The following is an 18,483-nucleotide window of genomic DNA, read 5'->3' on the forward strand; positions in this document are numbered from 1 at the left end:
GCTACTGCGATGTTCGCGTAGCGCCCATTTTGACACATTGAGATTACGGCCAGTGGAGACTTCCAGACTCATGACATGTAAAGAACCGAGCAGACGACGCAAGCGCCGAACCAATGGCGAACCGTGCTGGAGTCTCGTGACGGGGACGGCCAATCACAGACTCCGGCACAATCTTCAATCATTTGCTTTTTGTGTGCTTGTTTCTGTATGGAGAAGATCGCTGAAGTGGCAAATTTGAAGACTGAGAAATACGCTTTCCAACGAGACCAAGATGGCGGCACTCGGTTGCGCCGTTCCGGAGATATTGCGGCTTGAAACATGCTGTTCTTTCCTGATTTCTGTGACATTTTTTGCCACCTTGGCTGATAAAATAAATTTTTTAGAGCACTTCTACGTGGTTTGTGGTGATGATATTTCAGAAACAGATAGAAAAAGAGTAATAGAAATCGAAAATGTGATTTCCAAAAATGTTATTTCTTGGCCATTTTTCGCGATGCAAAAGCCGCGTCACCCTTTAAGGCCCGACAGTGGCAGAAGCTGCGCGTTATGTCAGCCTCATGTATGCAATTGTCGTGATCAGAACAGTGCCTCGCAATTAAAAAGGTGCCCCGCGACTTCTGCAGCGCTACCGCACTCATGCACAGAGAGTATGTAACGCCAACGATGAATCTGCCATGCAAGCGTTTGCCGATAAGAGGGGGCTGGCTGAAAAGCTGGCTCGCAGCTTCAGTAAGTTTCAGGCCACTGTCGTCGCTGCTAGGCCGCCGCGGCATCAAATGAAAATAACAGACTTTTGTCGCGCGAAGTGAATAAATACTGCATGATCTTGCCCTTTCATCACATTTTCTCTTAGTTCCGTTTTTGACAGGTAAGTGGTCGATCTCATGCTATTTCGGTTAAGGGAGGACGTGGCTTTGAAAAATCAACTTCCTTATTTCTTCATGGATTGTGATGAAAATTGGCACAAATGTTTAGAATGCCTCCCTGATGCTTCCATAAAAGGTTCAGAGTGATACCTTGAGAACATTTTATTAAATTTGATTCAGCATAATGTTTCAAACTCGAACTTTGTGAAGAGCCTGAGGAACTTAAAAGAACGTGATAGAAGGCTTGTTAAGCACTGACTGCATAGCTAAATGCACGCTGAAGGCCGTGACATTCTTGCTTTCTTTTTTTTCAACACAAATATTTTGGAGTGTCATTTTTTATGTTACCTTCGTATCAAGCACACTTTCGGAATGAACGAATAGCCACATCATAAATTTATAAAACATCCAGGCCTAAAAGCAAGAATGTCACAACCTGCACTGTAGCCCAAGGAAGAGGACAAAGAAAATAGAGTTAGAATAGGCCAAACGGTAACAAAGTAATCAGCTCCGCAAACTGAGCAGAAAGGCAAAAATACAGTTTTGAGAAAAAGGCCTTCAAAGTTTTGCCTTGCCTCCACTCTTCTAAAATGCACCAGGATTGTATTCCTTGGTGTCCTTAGCACAGCGGGGCTTCTTGGGCATGTGGCCTTTCATCTGATAATTTTTCGATGCTTTTTTTTTCGTAGGGCATCCTTTTCTGCAGCTCTTTGAAGGGAATGCTTTCCTGGCTTCAAGCCAACTGAGGCACAAAACTGTCTGTATGCATGAAGCGTTCCGGCGTTGTACTTGCAGATTGCCTCATTGACAGCAGTCTCCGTTGCGATCAATCAAGCATTTTGCTCTTTTGGTAGAATTGACCAAATGACAAAGTGGAGGCTCTTGGCTGACTTCTGAGCCTTCTTGCCTTGGCAACGGCTGAGTAGCTGAGGATCCGAGAGGCGTTGATACACAGGCAGCAATGCAGCTGAAACATGTGTTCCAATTTGTACTTACGTTTTGGCAGAGCTTTACCTTCAGCTTCTGTAGCCCGGTGTCTGCACCAGCTCAGGGGTCCTGGAGGGCAGAGCTCATGATGAGGGTCTTTATCTGTTGAAGTGATATGATAGAAGGTTGCCATTATGGCCCTTTGCATATCATCTACTTCACTATTGTTACGTATGGCCATGCCATAATAATTGGTGAGCTTTTTGATTAGGTCTTGGGTCAGGCCACCCTTCTCTCCAATTGGTTTACTTCTGCTTTTTGAGACAAGTGTTCGCAGGGCTGTACCCATCCTCTTTTTCACGTGATCGATACAGTCCTCTTTGTTGAATGTAATGAAGCCATAAGCCTTGTCTTCACAAAGGGCCTGGAAAGCACGGCTATCCCCATCACAAACAATAGATGTGTAGCGGAGGTAATTCCTTTCCAGTGATCTTCTGAACAAGATCAACGCTGCCTCGACCTCCATTCGGCTTGAGTTTGCATCGGTGTTCTTTTGGCACACGTGATTCTCTTTCCATTCACTGTAGCCTTCATCGTTTTCTTTCGGCCCAAGTGTGCATCCATGGCATCTGTTCGAGAGCACAACGCAGTAAAGCACCAGACCAGTGTAAAATTCAATTACAGTGGAACCCCGTTCATACGTTTTTCACCGGACCGGGGAAAAAAAACGTAACAGCCGGGAAAACGCAACAGTGAGGAAAGCTCCGAAAATGAATGAAAAAAAGTGCAGCTTCAACTATAGACAATTTATTTCCACAGAGTGCGCTTAGGACCTAAAAAAAAGTCCAGAATTGTGGCTTGCCGTTTCTTTCGCTCGCTAGAAATCACCACACGTTTCTCAATAGCCTGGAAGGCCGCATTGCTGTCAGCGTCGCTGTGAGGTGCGACGTACCTGCGGAGGAGGTCCAGAGCCGCAACGGCTTTTCGAAAGCTACGATTTGGCAACTCCCCGGCATCATGCGGCTCGTGCATCGCAGTCTGCGACTTCACTCGCGACCGAGAGCCCAACGATCTCGGCGATGCTCTGACACTCTGACGTCCCGACAACAACATCCACGGCGACGTAGTCGTCGTATGTGACCGCCATTTTGGCTTTTGGCGAGTTTTGGCCGGGCTTGGCTATGGAGCTGGCTGCAAGAAGCCGCACGCCAATTCGATGGCGGCCTCTCGAACTGGCGTGCGGCTTCTTGCAGCCAGTTCCATAGCCAAGCCCGGCCAAAACTCGTCAAAAGCCAAAATGGCGGTTGGAGCGCGTTGCCTACTTTAGCCCAGGCGGGTTCGGGGGGCTAAGTTGCGACGTATCATGCGGGAACGTTTTCACAGCTACGACGTAACAGCGGGGTTCCTTATACATTGGATCCTATGGAAGCTATGCCGGGACCGGATGAAAACGACGTAGCAGCCGGGAAAACGCAGCAGTGAGGAACGTAACAGCGGGGTTCTACTGTATTGTGCCCACACCAATATGGGATGCATGACCACGTGTCATCCATGTCCCGTCGTTGACTACTGTCACATTTTTTTGTGAATGCCATGTCCATTTCGCTGTAAACATTCTGCACGGCGGCTGCCACAGCATCAGAAAAGAGACTTGCCGCAGCCATCTCACCAGCAGGCCTGAATTTTGATTTCAGATGTCTTTGGAATGTTTTATGGTGCAAGCCTCTGTGTGAAACATTCATTACTGACCAAAAGTCAGTCAGTGCAGTTGCCCCTCTGCCGGTGGTTTTAATTGCTTGCATTGCATGCATATTCACGTCAAAAGCCTTACCACCCTCTGCTCGCGGCGATGACCATTCACTTGCAACAATGCCGCAGGCATTGCAGGTCAGTAGCATTCGTGCAGCCAATCCATGCCTTGTTCCCAAATGAATAGTCAGTCCCGGCTGAGAGCATTTTTGGAACAAGGCATTCTTGTACAAAGCATTCAATGCTGTGACCTGCACAACCAAAAACTCATCCGCCAGCTCCACATCGGCACAACTTCCACTCTCGCCTGTGAGCTTCATTTTTCTCTTGGTCGCCAAAACAGAACTGAGTGATGCTTGCATAGTCTCGGCTCGCCCACGAGAAGCTTCTATCGATATGTAGTGCGGTTCCAAGTAAGCCTTAATTGTACTGCCGAATCTCGACTGTGTTTCAACCATGCGCCAGGTGCTTGGTCGCAGGTCCAAGTCGTCGGCAAATGAAGTGCTTGGTCGCAGGTCCGAGACATCGGCGCCCGAGGTGCTTGGTCGCGGGTCTGAGTCGTCAGCGTGCGAGGTGCGTCGTCACGGGCCTGAGACGTCGGCGTGCAAGATATGTCGTCGCGGGTTTAGGACGTTGGCGTGTGAGGTGCTTGGTTGCGGGTCCGAGGCATCCATACATTGAGGGAACTGCTGTTGTGTGTCCATGATGTCCGCGCCGCACTGAACATCAGCAGAATCAGCACTGGAAGCTGTTGACGACGCTTTACTTTTGGGCATCGTAGACTTGCGCTTACTGCTGCCAAATTGATGCGAAGTTTTGTATTTCTTCATGCGCCGTTGCCAATCCATGATCAGAGCCGAGATCCAACGCGAAACTACGCCACAGAGCTTCGGAGCCGCTACCGAAACTATGGAGAAGCTCAAGATGTGGGCGATGGAGAACGTAGCTGCGGGAAGAGCAGACGACGCGTGGCACTTCGCCCACCGTTGCTAGGGGCAACCGCTCCGGAGACCAACGGGGCCGCGTGCCGCCAATCAGGAACCTCCGCGAGACCTCGAAACTTTTGCTTTTTCTGCGTTTGTTTTAGCTCGGAGGAGGCCGGGAAGGCAGCAGATCTTAAGATGAAGAAATGCTCTTTCTGTTGCGACCAAGATGGCGGTACTCGGTTACGCTGTTACGGAGATACCGTGGCTTGAAAAACACCGTCTTTTTGCGATTTCCGCAAAACTTCCCGTCGCTGTGGCTGATACAACAATTTTGTAAAGCACTTCTAAGCGGTTTTCAGGGAAGATATTTTGGAATCAGGTAGAGAAAGGGTTATAAAAACTGAAGAAGTGATTTTCAAAAAATCTATTTTTCGGTCATTTTCCGCGATGCGAAAACCGCGTCGCCCCTTACGCAGTACTACCGTTTAGTGCATACTTTTTCCGAGCTCCGGCCAACTACGGTTTAATGAGGTTTCACTGTCATTCAGGTTTTGAGCTTCTCAATCAGTACAGGGCACATTTGTTTCGTCATAAGCGTGATAATGCTAATAACAGTAGATTCACTGCTGTTCAATAATTGGTGTTTTTCTTTTCGTTAAACATGTCTGCCTTGATTAGTCACGACTATATTTCAGCCGGAGCCTCACCTGAGGTGCTGCACCTCGTGCAAAAAGCAGATGTGCTCCGTGGGCGTCGCATCCGAGCGGAGGATCTTCACCACCACTGGTGTCGTGGTTGCTGGAACTGCCGGGTCGTCGTCACTGGGTCGACCGGTGTTCAGGTTCTGCGCCTCTCCACGTACGGCCTGTCCAAACCAGCCAACACCCAGCTCCTGCAGGTACTGCAGTCGCTCTCGGGGGAAGTTGGCCTGGGGGTCGTCTGCACAACAGAAGGATAACGAAGTCCTGAACAAGTGCATCTGGGCAAGTTGGCATTCCGCGGCTGTCAAAGTTTACAACAATCAAGGAGCACAGACAGATAAAAATCTTTACAGCTTCTCCCGTACACTACTATTCCTGCAGTGAGCCGACTCAGTCACGCACTCATGTTATAATGTCGGTTCTCCATGGCGTGTACTGTGCCCCAACAGACTCGTAGCAATGCAGAAGAGAAGAAACACTTTAGCCATAGTGGACATTTCTTTGCATGGATGAAGGGCCGCTAGCCACCCAGATTTCCTACACAGGTGTGACAGACGGCGCTGCAGTCACTCGCAAGCTGCACTGCAGGGCATCTATGCTCGGCAGTCTGCAAGTTTGTGTCTGCTTCACTGATGCAGATAGGAGCACCCCTACTTCTGTATATTGAATATCTGGGTTTCTAGCCTTTTTCGTGGGCTGATCCCAAAGAGTGCAGCCTAAAAATGTGTGACAATGCTTAAGGTAACGCAGTCAAAAATGTGGGTTGTGTTCAAGGGTATGAGCAGTCTAAAAATGTGGCTCAACATAGCGCAGTAAAAGCATCTAAGCAGTCCGGCAGTCCGCCTACTCCCTTCACACGAGGGGTGACGCAATATATTTCCATGCACAGTGAAGCATACCTCCAACTTGCTCCCTGTCTTTCCTCAACTTGAACTACACGCTGAATCGTCTTCCAGCCTTTCTCGTCTCATGCCAATCAAACCATGCTGTACATTTTGTCTAGAATCTGTCTCCCAGAGTGGTATTCTCAGTCAACTACATTTGGGCATATCACTTTCAGTGGGCATTGATTGGTAAAACAGTCAGCAGAACACGCATCACTGCCAGATGCCACATCCCACAAAAGCGAAAGTATGCCAAAAAGTGTTTAACTAAGACTACAACCCCTGAAGTCACTGCTCACATACACATGGATGACCAAATGATCATCGCACTCACCAAACCAGTCGTGGACTGAGCTTGGAGTGCCGCCTAGCTCTCCAGAGTAGTGGGCAGGCCGCAGGGGATGCTTGGATGGAGATGCTGGCAGCCGAGGGAAGATCTTGGGCAGAGGCTCAAAGCTTACCTGAAAGACAAGCAACAGCAGTCGATCAAAGGAACAACTGTCAGCAAGTCAGCACTACCGGAGCAGTGCAGACAGCAGCAGAGATGCACAGAAGCTTTATCATTTGAGTCTATTAAGGCAAAAGCCTTAAATCTCTATGTTTCAAGGTCATGTTGTGAGGTACAAAAAATATCCCATGGCCCAAGGAAGGCCAGAAGCGAACCAAAGCATGTCCAGCCATGTATAAGAGATGATAATAATTAGCAAAGCTAATGATTGATTAGTGATTAAGGTAGATTAAGGTGGACGAAGGAGGATTAAGATGGATTAGGGCAGATTAAGACAGATTAAGGTGTATTAGGGTGTATTAAGGACGATTTAGGTGAATTACAGTAGGCTTTACAAGGCTTTCGCCTTTGCGTCTTTAGGGGATAGCTAAGGAGAACTGGTAATTTTTTTTAAACGTTGCGCTGACTTGAGCCCCCCCCCCCCCTTAATATAGTTGCGTTGCAACAATCTAAACTCTAGGGATGACAGATACTGGTCTGAATTACCGCATAATTCGGACTACAGGTCGAGTGGGAACATAGGCCGACCTCTAACTTTGAAGTGAAAAAAAAAAAAAAAAAAATGCGAAAAAAAAATTATAAACACATCGATTCTTCACAATGGTGCTGCAGCTTCGCACCAAATTCACTGCATTGTCACCAGTAGTGAGCGTGCACAAAGCTTCCACACAAAGTCCGCAAGTAAACCCTCGAGCTGCGGAGGCACTGCGTGACACTTATGAAATGACATTTTAGTTGGGTAGCATGCTGACAGTTTTCGTTTTTATACCCGCCAATCTCACACACTTTTTTTAAAAATGCCAAAATGCGGCTGAGTGGCCATGTTGCCATTTGCTTCTGCACAGTATGCAACTTTTATCTCTAATTTAGCTGAAAAATTTCCCTATGTGCTGCTGCTCATCACTCACCAGACAAAACACAAGAAATCAAATAACCACAAGAGTGAACACAAAAAATCCTGTGATGTGAAAAAATTCCGATATTGTAACTACTTCTTTGGAACCAATAAATCTGAACCTAAACAAAAAAAAGGAGAAGACACAGCGACAAGAAAAAAAAAAAGAAAAATGCCAGCAATTACACTTGAATATGGATACGGCTTTGCCGGTGAATTCGCCAACATGATGTCGTCGGTTGCCAGAAGGTGAGGGGTGCCACTAGCTTCCTTTCTTTTCCAACAAATTACTCAGCTTATATTACTGTTTATACTGTACCTGATGTTGAACAAAATATGGCCCTGAGCAAAATAATATTGCTACGGCATGAGCCGGGCGAGCAGAAGAGAAGAAGACGTTAGCGTGTGCAGCCTCGGGACGCCATCTTGACTTCACCATCAATCTCGTCCCTTAAATAAAGCCGGTTTAACATTAACCGTAACAGTTTTGTGGTGGAGGTGCGGGGTACTTCGACCAAGACGACGGAGCTGCTGCAGCAAGCACCACGCCGGAGCCGACGCCTCGCTCAACTGCCCCCAATACCACTTGAGATCCCGATGTCCCACAGCGGTGACCAACAGCCTTCTCTGGCAGCTCCAGTTCGAACAACCGGCGCCTGGATGCATCAGATGGAGCCCCGCCCTTTCTCAGGCAAATTCGGCGAGGACGTGGAGGAATGGCTCACCCACTACAAGCGTGTGAGCAAGTACAACGGCTGGAACTCCACGGCTCAGCTCGACAATGTGGTTCTGTTCCTCACAGACACTGCGCTAGTGTGGTTCGAGAACCATGAAGATATCTGCACAACGTGGGACAGCTTCGTTACTCACCTTACTGAGTGCTTCGGCGATTCCACCACGAAAAGGAAGCGGGCGGAGCAGACATTGCTTCAGCGCGCTCAAGTCCCAGGTGAGACCTGTACTACGTACATTGAGACAATCCTGAAGCTTTGCAGAACGGTCAATCCTCGAATGTCCGAAGAGGACAAGGTTGGACACCTTCTTAAAGGCATAGCCGAGGATGTGTACAATTATTTAATCGGAAAGGAGAGTCTCGCCTTGGTCGCCGACCTCATCAAGCATTGCCGCACATTTGAGGCCTTGAAGCTGCGCCGTATCACGCCTAAGTTCGGCAGGTTAGCAAATGTGACAACGGTGGCAAGCGTTGAAGACAATGACAACTACAGTTTTCAACTAGACCTTGCGGCAACTATAAGGCAAATTGTTCGCGAAGAACTTGAAAGACACACCAAAGGGGCGGATGTCGACCAGCTTGGGTGGGTTCCCAATCAACCTCAAGAACATGCATCTGCTGTGTCCGCATTGTCCGCCATGCCAGGCGTTGCAGAGTGTCGAGTAGATCAGCTGCGACAGCACCGACGTACCTTTCCCGACGACGTGACGCACGATCAACGAACTCGTGCAGCTACCACCACGAATCGGAATTCGGAAGGTCGCATTTATTATTCGCAGCGTCCCAGGATTGACCCCGAGGTTTACAACGTCGGTCGCGCATCGCCTGTGTGTTACAGCTGTGGCGCCTCGGGACACATTGCTCGTTTTTGTCGCCGGCGCCGACAGACAAGATATGGCCCACCACCAACTTGGCCTACTTTTGAACGTGACAGTTATGATGACCGTTGGCCGACAGACCCTGATAGTGCAACCACCACAGGCGCGCCACCCCGGAATACCTTCCGTCAATATAGTAGAAGGAGTGGCTCGCCAGCTTCAGACCGTAGCCTGACGCCCCCAACCAGTCGCCAACGCCGTTCACCGTCACCACGGCGACGTGCTGCGTCACCACCGCTGTCGGGAAACTAGCCGGCGCGACCGATGGAGGTAAGGTCGCCGGACAGTCTGCGTCTCTGCGAAATACTCCTCTGCCTATTATGATGGTGAAGAACAAAGTGCGTGTGTTAATTGATAGTATACCTGCAACAGCATTAGTTGATACTGGTGCTACCGTTTCCGTCATGAGTGTGACATTCAAAGAGAGGCTGGGTCGGAAAGTTATGTTCCCGTGGAATGGTGGTGTGACGTTTCGTGGTGTCAGTGGAGAGTGCCTAGTTCCCCTTGGTATTTGTGTTGCAAGTGTTTTGTTCGGAGCAGAAGATCTTATAACAGAATTTCTCGTACTACCGCGGTGCACTCACGACGTGATTCTCGGGATTGACTTTCTTCAGGATTGTGGTGCATCCGTTAACTGTGGCACAGGCGAAATTACTTTGAATAGCGCGCTTCTCGCCACCCTTGCCGACACATCCTTACCAGTGAAAAACTATTGTGTTGTTTCGAAAGATTTGCTGGTACCACCTTGGTCGCTGTCACGTATCCCTGTCAACTTCGCTGCTGCCGACCTTTCATCGTTTGACGCGCAAGTCCAGCCACTTACGTCGAGCTGCGCAAAGAAAGATGTACTCGTACCACGCTCTGTCGTGAGAGTAGTGAATGGCGTCTCAAATTTGTGGGCTTTCAATTGTTCTTGCGTCCCTGCTGTTCTTCCGCGTGATATGAAGCTCGCTGAATTTGACGAGATTACTTACAGCTCCATTACAGTTCTAAGCGAGGAGGAGCAGTCTCATACGAGCGATCCCCAAAGAAGCATTTCTGAAGAGCAGATCCTACGAATGATCCACAAGGCACTGCCCTCACATGAGCGCCGTGCTCTCGCACAAGTTTTGTGGGCACATCTTTCTGTGTTCGATTTCACACAAGGCGACAAGCAGGCTTCACTCCCGCGTTCTCGTGCTCGCCACAGAATTGACACCGGATCTGCGCATCCCATTCGGCAAAAGCCTTACCGCGTTTCTGCAACAGAGAGGACAGTTATTGCTGAACAGGTGAAAGACATGCTGCGGAAAAGTGTTGTTCAAGAGTCCTCTAGTCCGTGGGCAGCACCAGTAATCTTAGTAAAGAAGAAGGATGGATCGTGGCGGTTTTGCGTTGATTACAGGAAACTGAATGCAGTCACCAAAAAGGATGTGTATCCACTTCCTAGAATTGATGATGTCATCGATTGTTTACATTCCGCTGCCTACTTTTCATCACTGGATTTGCGATCAGGGTATTGGCAGATACCCATGCACCCAGACGATAAGGAGAAAACGGCCTTCGTGACACCAGATGGTCTTTATGAATTTAACGTTATGCCGTTCGGCCTTTGTAACGCGCCAGCAACATTCGAACGATTCATGGATACTATCCTCCGAGGACTTAAATGGGAAATTTGTTTGTGCTACCTCGATGATGTGGTGATTTTTGGCAGCACATTGAGTGAACATAACAGCCGTCTCAGTCTTGTTCTGGATTGTGTCAAACAAGCCGGCTTGATCCTAAATTCCAAGAAATGTCGTTTTGGGGAAACGGAGACGTTAGTACTTGGGCATCTGGTCGACAAAAACGGTGTGAGGCCAGATCCACGGAAGATTGAGGCAGTCAGCTCCTTCGAAGCACCGAAGTCAGTGCGGGAGTTGAGGAGTTTCTTGGGCCTGTGCTCGTATTTTCGGCGCTTCATCCCAAGGTTCGCCGACGTGGTGTACCCCCTAACATGTCTTCTCCAAAAAGCCGTCCCCTTCAACTGGACATCGGCTTGCGACGACGCGTTCCGCCAGCTAAAATTTCTACTAACGTCAGGGCCCGTATTGCGTCACTTCGATGCATCCGCACCTACGGAAGTGCACGCTGATGCCAGTGGCATCGGCATCGGTGCCGTACTAGTGCAACGTCAAGACGGAGCTGAACACGTTGTGGCTTATGCTAGTCGCTCTTTGACTAAGGCGGAACGCAATTACACTGTGACCGAGCAAGAATGCTTGGCAGCTGTTTTCGCTGTCCACAAATTTCGGCCCTATATCTACGGACGCCCGTTCACTATCGTTACTGACCACCACGCGTTATGCTGGTTGGTGAATCTCCGTGACCCGAGTGGACGACTGGCACGTTGGGCTCTTCGACTGCAGGAGTACGACTTCGTTATATTCTACAAGTCCGGGCGTCGCCACGCAGATGCGGACTGTCTCTCCCGCCTTCCTCTGACGACGACGGAGTGTGACGCCGACGATTTTGATAACTGTTTTGCTCCCATTTCTTCTACATTCCCAGACTCGACGACTTTCAAAGCAGAGCAGGAAAATGATATTAGTTTGGAACCTCTATTTGTAGCCGCATCGCGTCCTGGAGCCACTGGCCGATTTTGTGTCCGCGACGGCCTGCTTTACAAGACCAATTATTCAGCTAAAGGCGCACGCTTCCTTCTGGTGGTGCCGCAGAGTCTGCGAACGGACATACTGAGAGCCATGCACGACGATGTGACCTCTGGCCATCTAGGATTCATAAGAACTTTGAACCGGACTCAGGAGCGTTTTTACTGGCCCAAAATGCGGGACACAGTCAAGCACTACGTCGCCAGTTGTGAACAATGTCAACGCTACAAACGCCCTACGACCGCTCCGCCAGGTCTTCTCCAACCTCTGCCGCCGCCTCGCCTGCCATTTGAACAAGTGGGTATCGATCTTCTGGGCCCATTTCCCCGATCATCTAACGACAACCGATGGGTGATCGTATGTGTCGACCATCTGACCCGTTACGCGGAAACGGCGGCCGTACCATCTTCAACAGCTGTGTCCGTTGCAACGTTTTTGCTTCGATTCATTATTCTTCGACATGGTCCCCCCCGTGTCATCATTAGCGATCGCGGTCGTCAGTTTGTTGCGGACGCCGTAGAAGAACTGCTTCGTCTCTGCAGTTCACAGTTCCGTCATTCAACGCCTTATCACCCTCAGACAAATGGGCTTGTAGAACGTACGAACAGAACTCTAACTAACATGCTGGCCATGTACGTATCTTCCGATCACAAGGACTGGGATGACGTACTCCCCTTCATCACCTATGCTTATAATACTGCAAAGCATGAGACGACCGATTACAGTCCTTTTTATCTCCTTTACGCACGTTCACCGCTAAGCTGCATTGACACTATACTACCGTTTGACTTTCACAGCGAGTACTCTGTTGCCAAGACGCTTTGTCTTGCCGAAGAAGCCCGGCGTATCGCTCGCCTTCGTACTGTGGCATCGCAACACCGATCGAAAGAGCACTATGACAGCCGACACCGGTCTGTCTCGTACGCTAAAGGAGACTTTGTGTGGTTGTGGACTCCGGAACGTAAACGTGGCTTATGCGAAAAGTTTTTACCCCAGTACACGGGCCCATTCGTCATTGTAGATCGCTTGAGTGACTTGACGTACGTGGTGGCACGCTTGACGTCCGCTGGTCGTCGGTCTAGCCGGACCCAGTTAGTACATGTTGCCCGTCTTAAGCGGTTTCACCCTGCGCTTTCCGAGTGATTTGGACTTGCCCAGCGGGCTTCGTCTGGCAACCGGGGATTGCTACGGCATGAGCCGGGCGAGCAGAAGAGGAAGAAGACGTTAGCGTGTGCAGCCTCGGGACGCCATCTTGACTTCACCATCAATCTCGTCCCTTAAATAAAGCCGGTTTAACATTAACCGTAACAATATGTTAATAAAACTTGTTGCTGAGCTAGTCTGTTCATAATGCTGAAGGAAATAATAATTATCACACATGCTGTTGTAAACAAATGGAACATGAATATACACACTCAACTGTGACGTACACACAATTCTGACAACAAACAAGGAATGAAATTATGAAACAAAAGCTTGAAAGGAATTGTCATACTTGTGCAACAGACCACCTTTCAGTTTTCCCATTATTAAATTGTACTGCCACGTGATGTGCTTTGCATTACTTTTGTTTTATCACTGCCACTAAAGCCCAACCTTACTATTACACACTGAAGTGCAAGTTCTTGTATTACCTGCACACATCAATGCGACCCGTGCATTCTTGAAGGTACATCTTAAGGGGGGATGCGGGGCTAAAATACTGATTTCGGTGAAAAAACTTTTTTTATTTTGAGTTGTTCTGAATTGCTTGTTTAATAAAGAATCTTCTCACCAAGTTTGGTAGTTATCTGAGCAGTAGAAAGGAAGAAAATGAATTTTTTTTCACAAGTTGGTGGTGTGCATTTCACGTCGAACGTGACTCTGAACGTTGTTTTTCCGGATGCCGCATAGTGGGCAAGAAACGAGACGCAAAGTGAATGCCCCCATTAGGACGTTTGTTTTTCGCGCTTTTTAGAGAAATCGAGAAACTAAAGAAAACGACGAAAGGTCTATAGAAGCCAAGGGGAAGCTGACAGAAAGTGTTGTAAAAAAAACTCACTGCTTACTATGCATCTGCCCTGAAAGACAATGCTCCAGATGTAAAAAAAAATGCAACGTGGAGTATTCGCGACGCTTTTTCACTCCTACTCAACAGTTGAAGTCCCACGACATGACGGTTGCCCAGTTGGGGAGGATTCTTGGTGTCACTACAATCGGCACAGAGCCCTAGTTGCAGCTCAAAAGCCATGAGTGCCAAGGTCCCATCGTCCAGCTTTCAGCAGAGACGTTGCCAAAGAGCTGGTGCCTGTCTCCAACAGGCTTAGTAAGCCAGAGCTTCTTGCGCGGTGTTCAAGGATGCAGACACAGAATGCAAACAAGTCCTTCAATGCTCTTCTATGGAAATGGTGCCCAAAGATAGAATTTGCATCACTGAGAACAGTGGAGACTGCAGCAGCCCAGGCTGTTCTAGAATTCAATGAAGGAGCATCAAGCATCGAGAGAGTTCTCGACAAGCTGGAACTCGAACATGGAGTCCAGACGAATAAGCATGTTCAGGAAGCAACGAAGCAAGCCATTTCACGAGCGCAGGCATGAGCGATGGATAGCTCTAATGTTGGAAAAAAAAGAGACGATGCCTTGAAGCGATTGCCGCACAGCAGTGTCGTGTTGAAGAGGAGGGCCCGACATATGCAGCAGGGCACTTTGATTCATTTTTCTGATCATAAGAATAAGTTCCATGCTCTGAAATCTTTGAATTGATTTTTCTCAGTTTGCACTTTTTGCAAACAAAGGAGCTTTAAAAAAAGTATCATTTCCGAACTGCTTCACCAAATCTTGCTTCCAACATTTTTTCTAGACTGAAATTTTGTGAGGAACAAGATAAAGTACTTTTCAGATGCTTAAATTTTTTCCAACATATGATATTTAGCAGATCTTTGACATGTAATGACAGTGAAAAAAATAAACTTCATTTTCAGAGTGATGACATTTTTACAGAAACGACATAAAAAATGTGCAACTGACCTTATCCTGCACTATAAACCAACTAGAAGGTATTTAATCACAAATAATTTGTATATTTTCATTATTTTGTAAACGATAGTTTTCCTAAGTTGACACACAAGATTGCTAAATTTCACAGTTATAACTTTTTTTGATAGTTGGAAGATATTCTAATGACAACAAGATCAACTACCACTGAAACTTTCATGAAAATTAGCTGAGAGCTTCAAAAGTTCACCCTTCAGCCTAGCATCCCCCCCTTAACTCGAAGCTTCCAGCTCCTTGACAAATGTCCACTCTGCTATACGCAAGTCATCAAGAAATTAATGTGTGGTGTATAAATTTCTGTTGGCCAAGAGCTGTTTTAGTGTTTATTTGCCGATACAGTTGAACCCATTTGTATCGAACTCGCAAAAAAACGCCTATCTGTTCGATACAGGGCATAATTCCATATATATGCCTGCTAAAGAATTGGGCATCATAAAAGCACATACCATTTATAAAAGCACTTCATTGATGAAACTAGCTTAATTTTGCATGCAATAGTCCTGTATTTTCTTCTGCTTGGGTAATTTTGCTGCCTGCAAACACGCACTTCTCCACATTGGCTAAAGAGTCGGAGAAGCCGAGGTTGCAACCTTCCATGATCAAGCAGAAGCACCGGACTAGTGCGAGTGTACCAATCTCTTCGGGTGATGTCGGCAAAGAACCGTCGTTGCTTTGCTCATTGTGACCACTTTCACTTGTGCTCGGTACGATGTCGGCAATGTAGTCTTTGTTTTCGGGCTCTTCTGTGGTTGCGACACCATTATCTGCACTAACAAACTCGTGGACCGTTGATCTGTCACCGACTTCTGGAAATACTGACCACTCGCTCCTAACTTCGGCGACACCGGCAATGGCTTCATCACATTCACCAGAATTTACAGTCACCACTGGGCACGCGGAAGCTGGCATTTCCGAAGCAATTTTGGATGAACCACTAGCACATGGCCGCCTCGACGTCGCTGTTCGTACACGTCGGGTGCCACGGGCAGCAGGTCACGAGCTGGTTGCGAGTTTGTCCGCTTTAGCACTAACCTTCCCCTTATTCCTCCTTCAAGACCGTGCTGAGAATGCTCCTTGGAATCTTCCATGCTGCAGAGACATCCGACTTACTGCATTCCACTCGATTCGCGATTTCGAGCTTCACGGCGAAAGGGAAATTTTGTTGCTTCGCCCTAGCCATCGCGGCAGCACTGCAGGAGAAGGCCCACAAGGCGCAAACACAAACTAGAAAAGCAGTGAGACCACTCACACTTCCACCATCCTGCATGATGAGGGCACAAGAGCCTCTAATTCGCTGTCTGAGTAAGCGCTGGGACGGGCTGGGATCATTTTTTGCAGGGGGGTATCAACAGCTCGGACAATGTGGCATGGTCAAGGTAGGCAGAGTGGGTGGATGGAGCCGTGCCGCCGAGTTTCCCTGCTGCCACGAGGGAAAGCCAACTTCCAGGGGCACTTTTGTGCCACTTGACATTCAATATGTTGAGAGTTGCTGCTATTCTTGTTCAATGTAAGCATTTTTATGTATACTCATTGTAACTATACCGTGTTCAGAAATTGTTGGATATACGGGATAATACGATGTAAATGGGATCGATAAAGTCGGGTTCGACTGTAGTTATAGTCTTTGTTAGTATCCTCATCCCCAACTAAGTCACTTTCTTTGTAGGTGCAAGTTTGCCTGAGAAAATGTTTCTGTTATTCAGTGAAGCCCTGTGTCGTCACCACGTTCCCACAACACACGACAGCTCAAACACGCCCAATCAGCTCAGTCTGCTTGGACTGCACACTCTCGGAAAGCACTGGCGCAAAGCACTGGTGTGCACCAACCTTGTCGTCAAAGGGTGTCGGTGGTGCAGCGAAGGCAAGGCGGGGTGCGGCAGCAGCCGGTGGGAAGATGGTCACCTCGGGCGAAAGGCTGCTCCGTTGCTGGGCCATGCTGCCCAGCGGAAGGTGCGGCACGCTGACCCCATTTCGCGTGCCCAGGAGCTGCGCACAGTGACCGAAGAAAGGAACCTTTCACAAATGTATAAAAAGCGTTGCAGATCGGACACACGTAAATAAGCTTTTTTTTAAATAGCATTTTACCATTCTGAACAGCACATTCCACAATTTTGCACCTTCTGGCACTAATGAAAGAAATGCGAAACGGCGATGGGATGGAGAGCTGCGCAGCTCGGCACTGTCAAAACGTGTGTCAGAGAGTCAAATCTGTGTCAGCCAGGAAGAATGCTTCCAGTGTGCTTGTGGCAGCAGTAACAAATCTGGACACTATTTTTTCCTTTTTCCACTCCTTTTCTTTTCCTTTTGTATGGCAAACTATAGCACTGCAGCTGTTTGAAGCTCCCATCTCTCCTCTTTACACGGTATCAAAGCAGCGGTATTGCATCAATGGAAAGTATTGCGATTCTCTACTTTTATTTCAAAATTTAAAAATATTTTCCACCATCACAACAGAACACCTGAGATCGTGGGGTAAAGAAAAAAGAATTTTAAACTTCAACCAAATCAACCCTCTAACCACCAAGTCATCCTTCAAAGCAGAGGGAGGTCAACCAAAGTGCTGGGCTGCATTTCCTGGCTGCCTTCCGGGCGGAGAACCCTGGTCGAAAAACAAATACAGCTTCAACACTCTCCTTACCAAACTGTCAATGTGAATGCATGGGTTGGAACCTCATCAACTTAGTGATACATCCTTTTTTTTTTTCTTTTTTTTTCCTTTTTTTTTTTATAGCCTTGAAGGTAAATCTTGACTCTCGGCACTGCAAATAACAAGCACTGACAGCTGACTGACCTTGATGCCCTCGTTGCGACAGCAGAGGCAGCCCAGAGAGGCCACAATAGCCGCTGTCAGGGCAAAGCAGACGGATGCCCCAATCACCCACACAGACTCCGAGAGGCTGCTCCAACCTGGAATCCCCTGCTGCTTCTCTTCAGACACCGATGCGTCTGTGGAGAGGGAGAAGGCAATGAGAATGAGTTCACTTGCATTCAATTCACTTGTATATTCTTTTGGTTTTATATTGAATTATTTTCTTTTTTACCCCCATATTATAGAATGTTCCTTCACTCAGCACTCAACCTCGACTGAAGAAAGTAGACAGCAGTGCCGCCTATCGACAGAAGTGGTCACTACAGTTCATGATCATCCTTCGCTACCCCGGAGAAGTTTATTGTCTTCATCAGTCAAGGGGCAGCATTGTGCTCAACTCCGTGGAATGGAGGAAGAGCTAGGATTCTAGGATTTTTCTTTTTTTTTTTTTACAATACAGGGGTCAGTTCTTTCACAGCTTTTCAATGCACACCTTCAAACAAATTACATTTGCAATTCAAGGCTCCTCGTACAGATGAAGTACATGTTTGTACACTTCACACAGAGGGCACTGCAAGAACAGAACACGAAAAGTGCACAATAGGGGATGCCCAAATCTACGCCCCATCGACGGCTCCCTCAAAGTAACAGAACCCAATCACACAGCTCGAAGCAACTGCAGGGCTGTAAACACGACACGGACACCTTATTTTGTACACCATATATACAAATGCAAGCACAAATGAAATTGTGATGACACCACAGTGGAGGGCACCAGATTCATTACTGGCCACCTAGGGTTCCTTTAAAGTGCAGCATAGGCGCCTCCTTGCATTCCGCCCTCACGGAAATGCGACAGTCATGTCCAGGAATTAAGCCCATGCCACAGGCACTGAGCTACCATGGCTGGTAAGCAAGAGACTCCACTTCTCTGTTGCCTT

General features: G+C 47.9%; 1 protein-coding gene and 1 pseudogene across 2 annotated transcripts in view; both read right to left on the minus strand.

The window, feature by feature from the left end:
• The window catches only part of LOC142590581 (uncharacterized), a 99,338-nt gene that overhangs the window by 67,193 nt on the left and 13,662 nt on the right, over positions 1 to 18,483 (minus strand). For both annotated transcript variants that reach the window (XM_075702885.1, XM_075702886.1), the window contains exons 3-6: positions 17,525 to 17,679; positions 16,561 to 16,719; positions 6,388 to 6,514; positions 5,176 to 5,407 (exon numbers count right to left, since the gene is read on the minus strand). In XM_075702885.1, the coding sequence (XP_075559000.1) occupies positions 5,176 to 5,407; positions 6,388 to 6,514; positions 16,561 to 16,719; positions 17,525 to 17,679 (673 nt within the window). The remainder of the gene's footprint in view (positions 1 to 5,175; positions 5,408 to 6,387; positions 6,515 to 16,560; positions 16,720 to 17,524; positions 17,680 to 18,483) is intronic.
• LOC142590777 (uncharacterized) lies at positions 1,452 to 4,318 on the minus strand (annotated as a pseudogene).

The sequence above is a fragment of the Dermacentor variabilis genome, chromosome 8 (genome assembly GCF_050947875.1).
Source record: "Dermacentor variabilis isolate Ectoservices chromosome 8, ASM5094787v1, whole genome shotgun sequence".
Lineage (NCBI taxonomy): Eukaryota > Metazoa > Arthropoda > Arachnida > Ixodida > Ixodidae > Dermacentor > Dermacentor variabilis.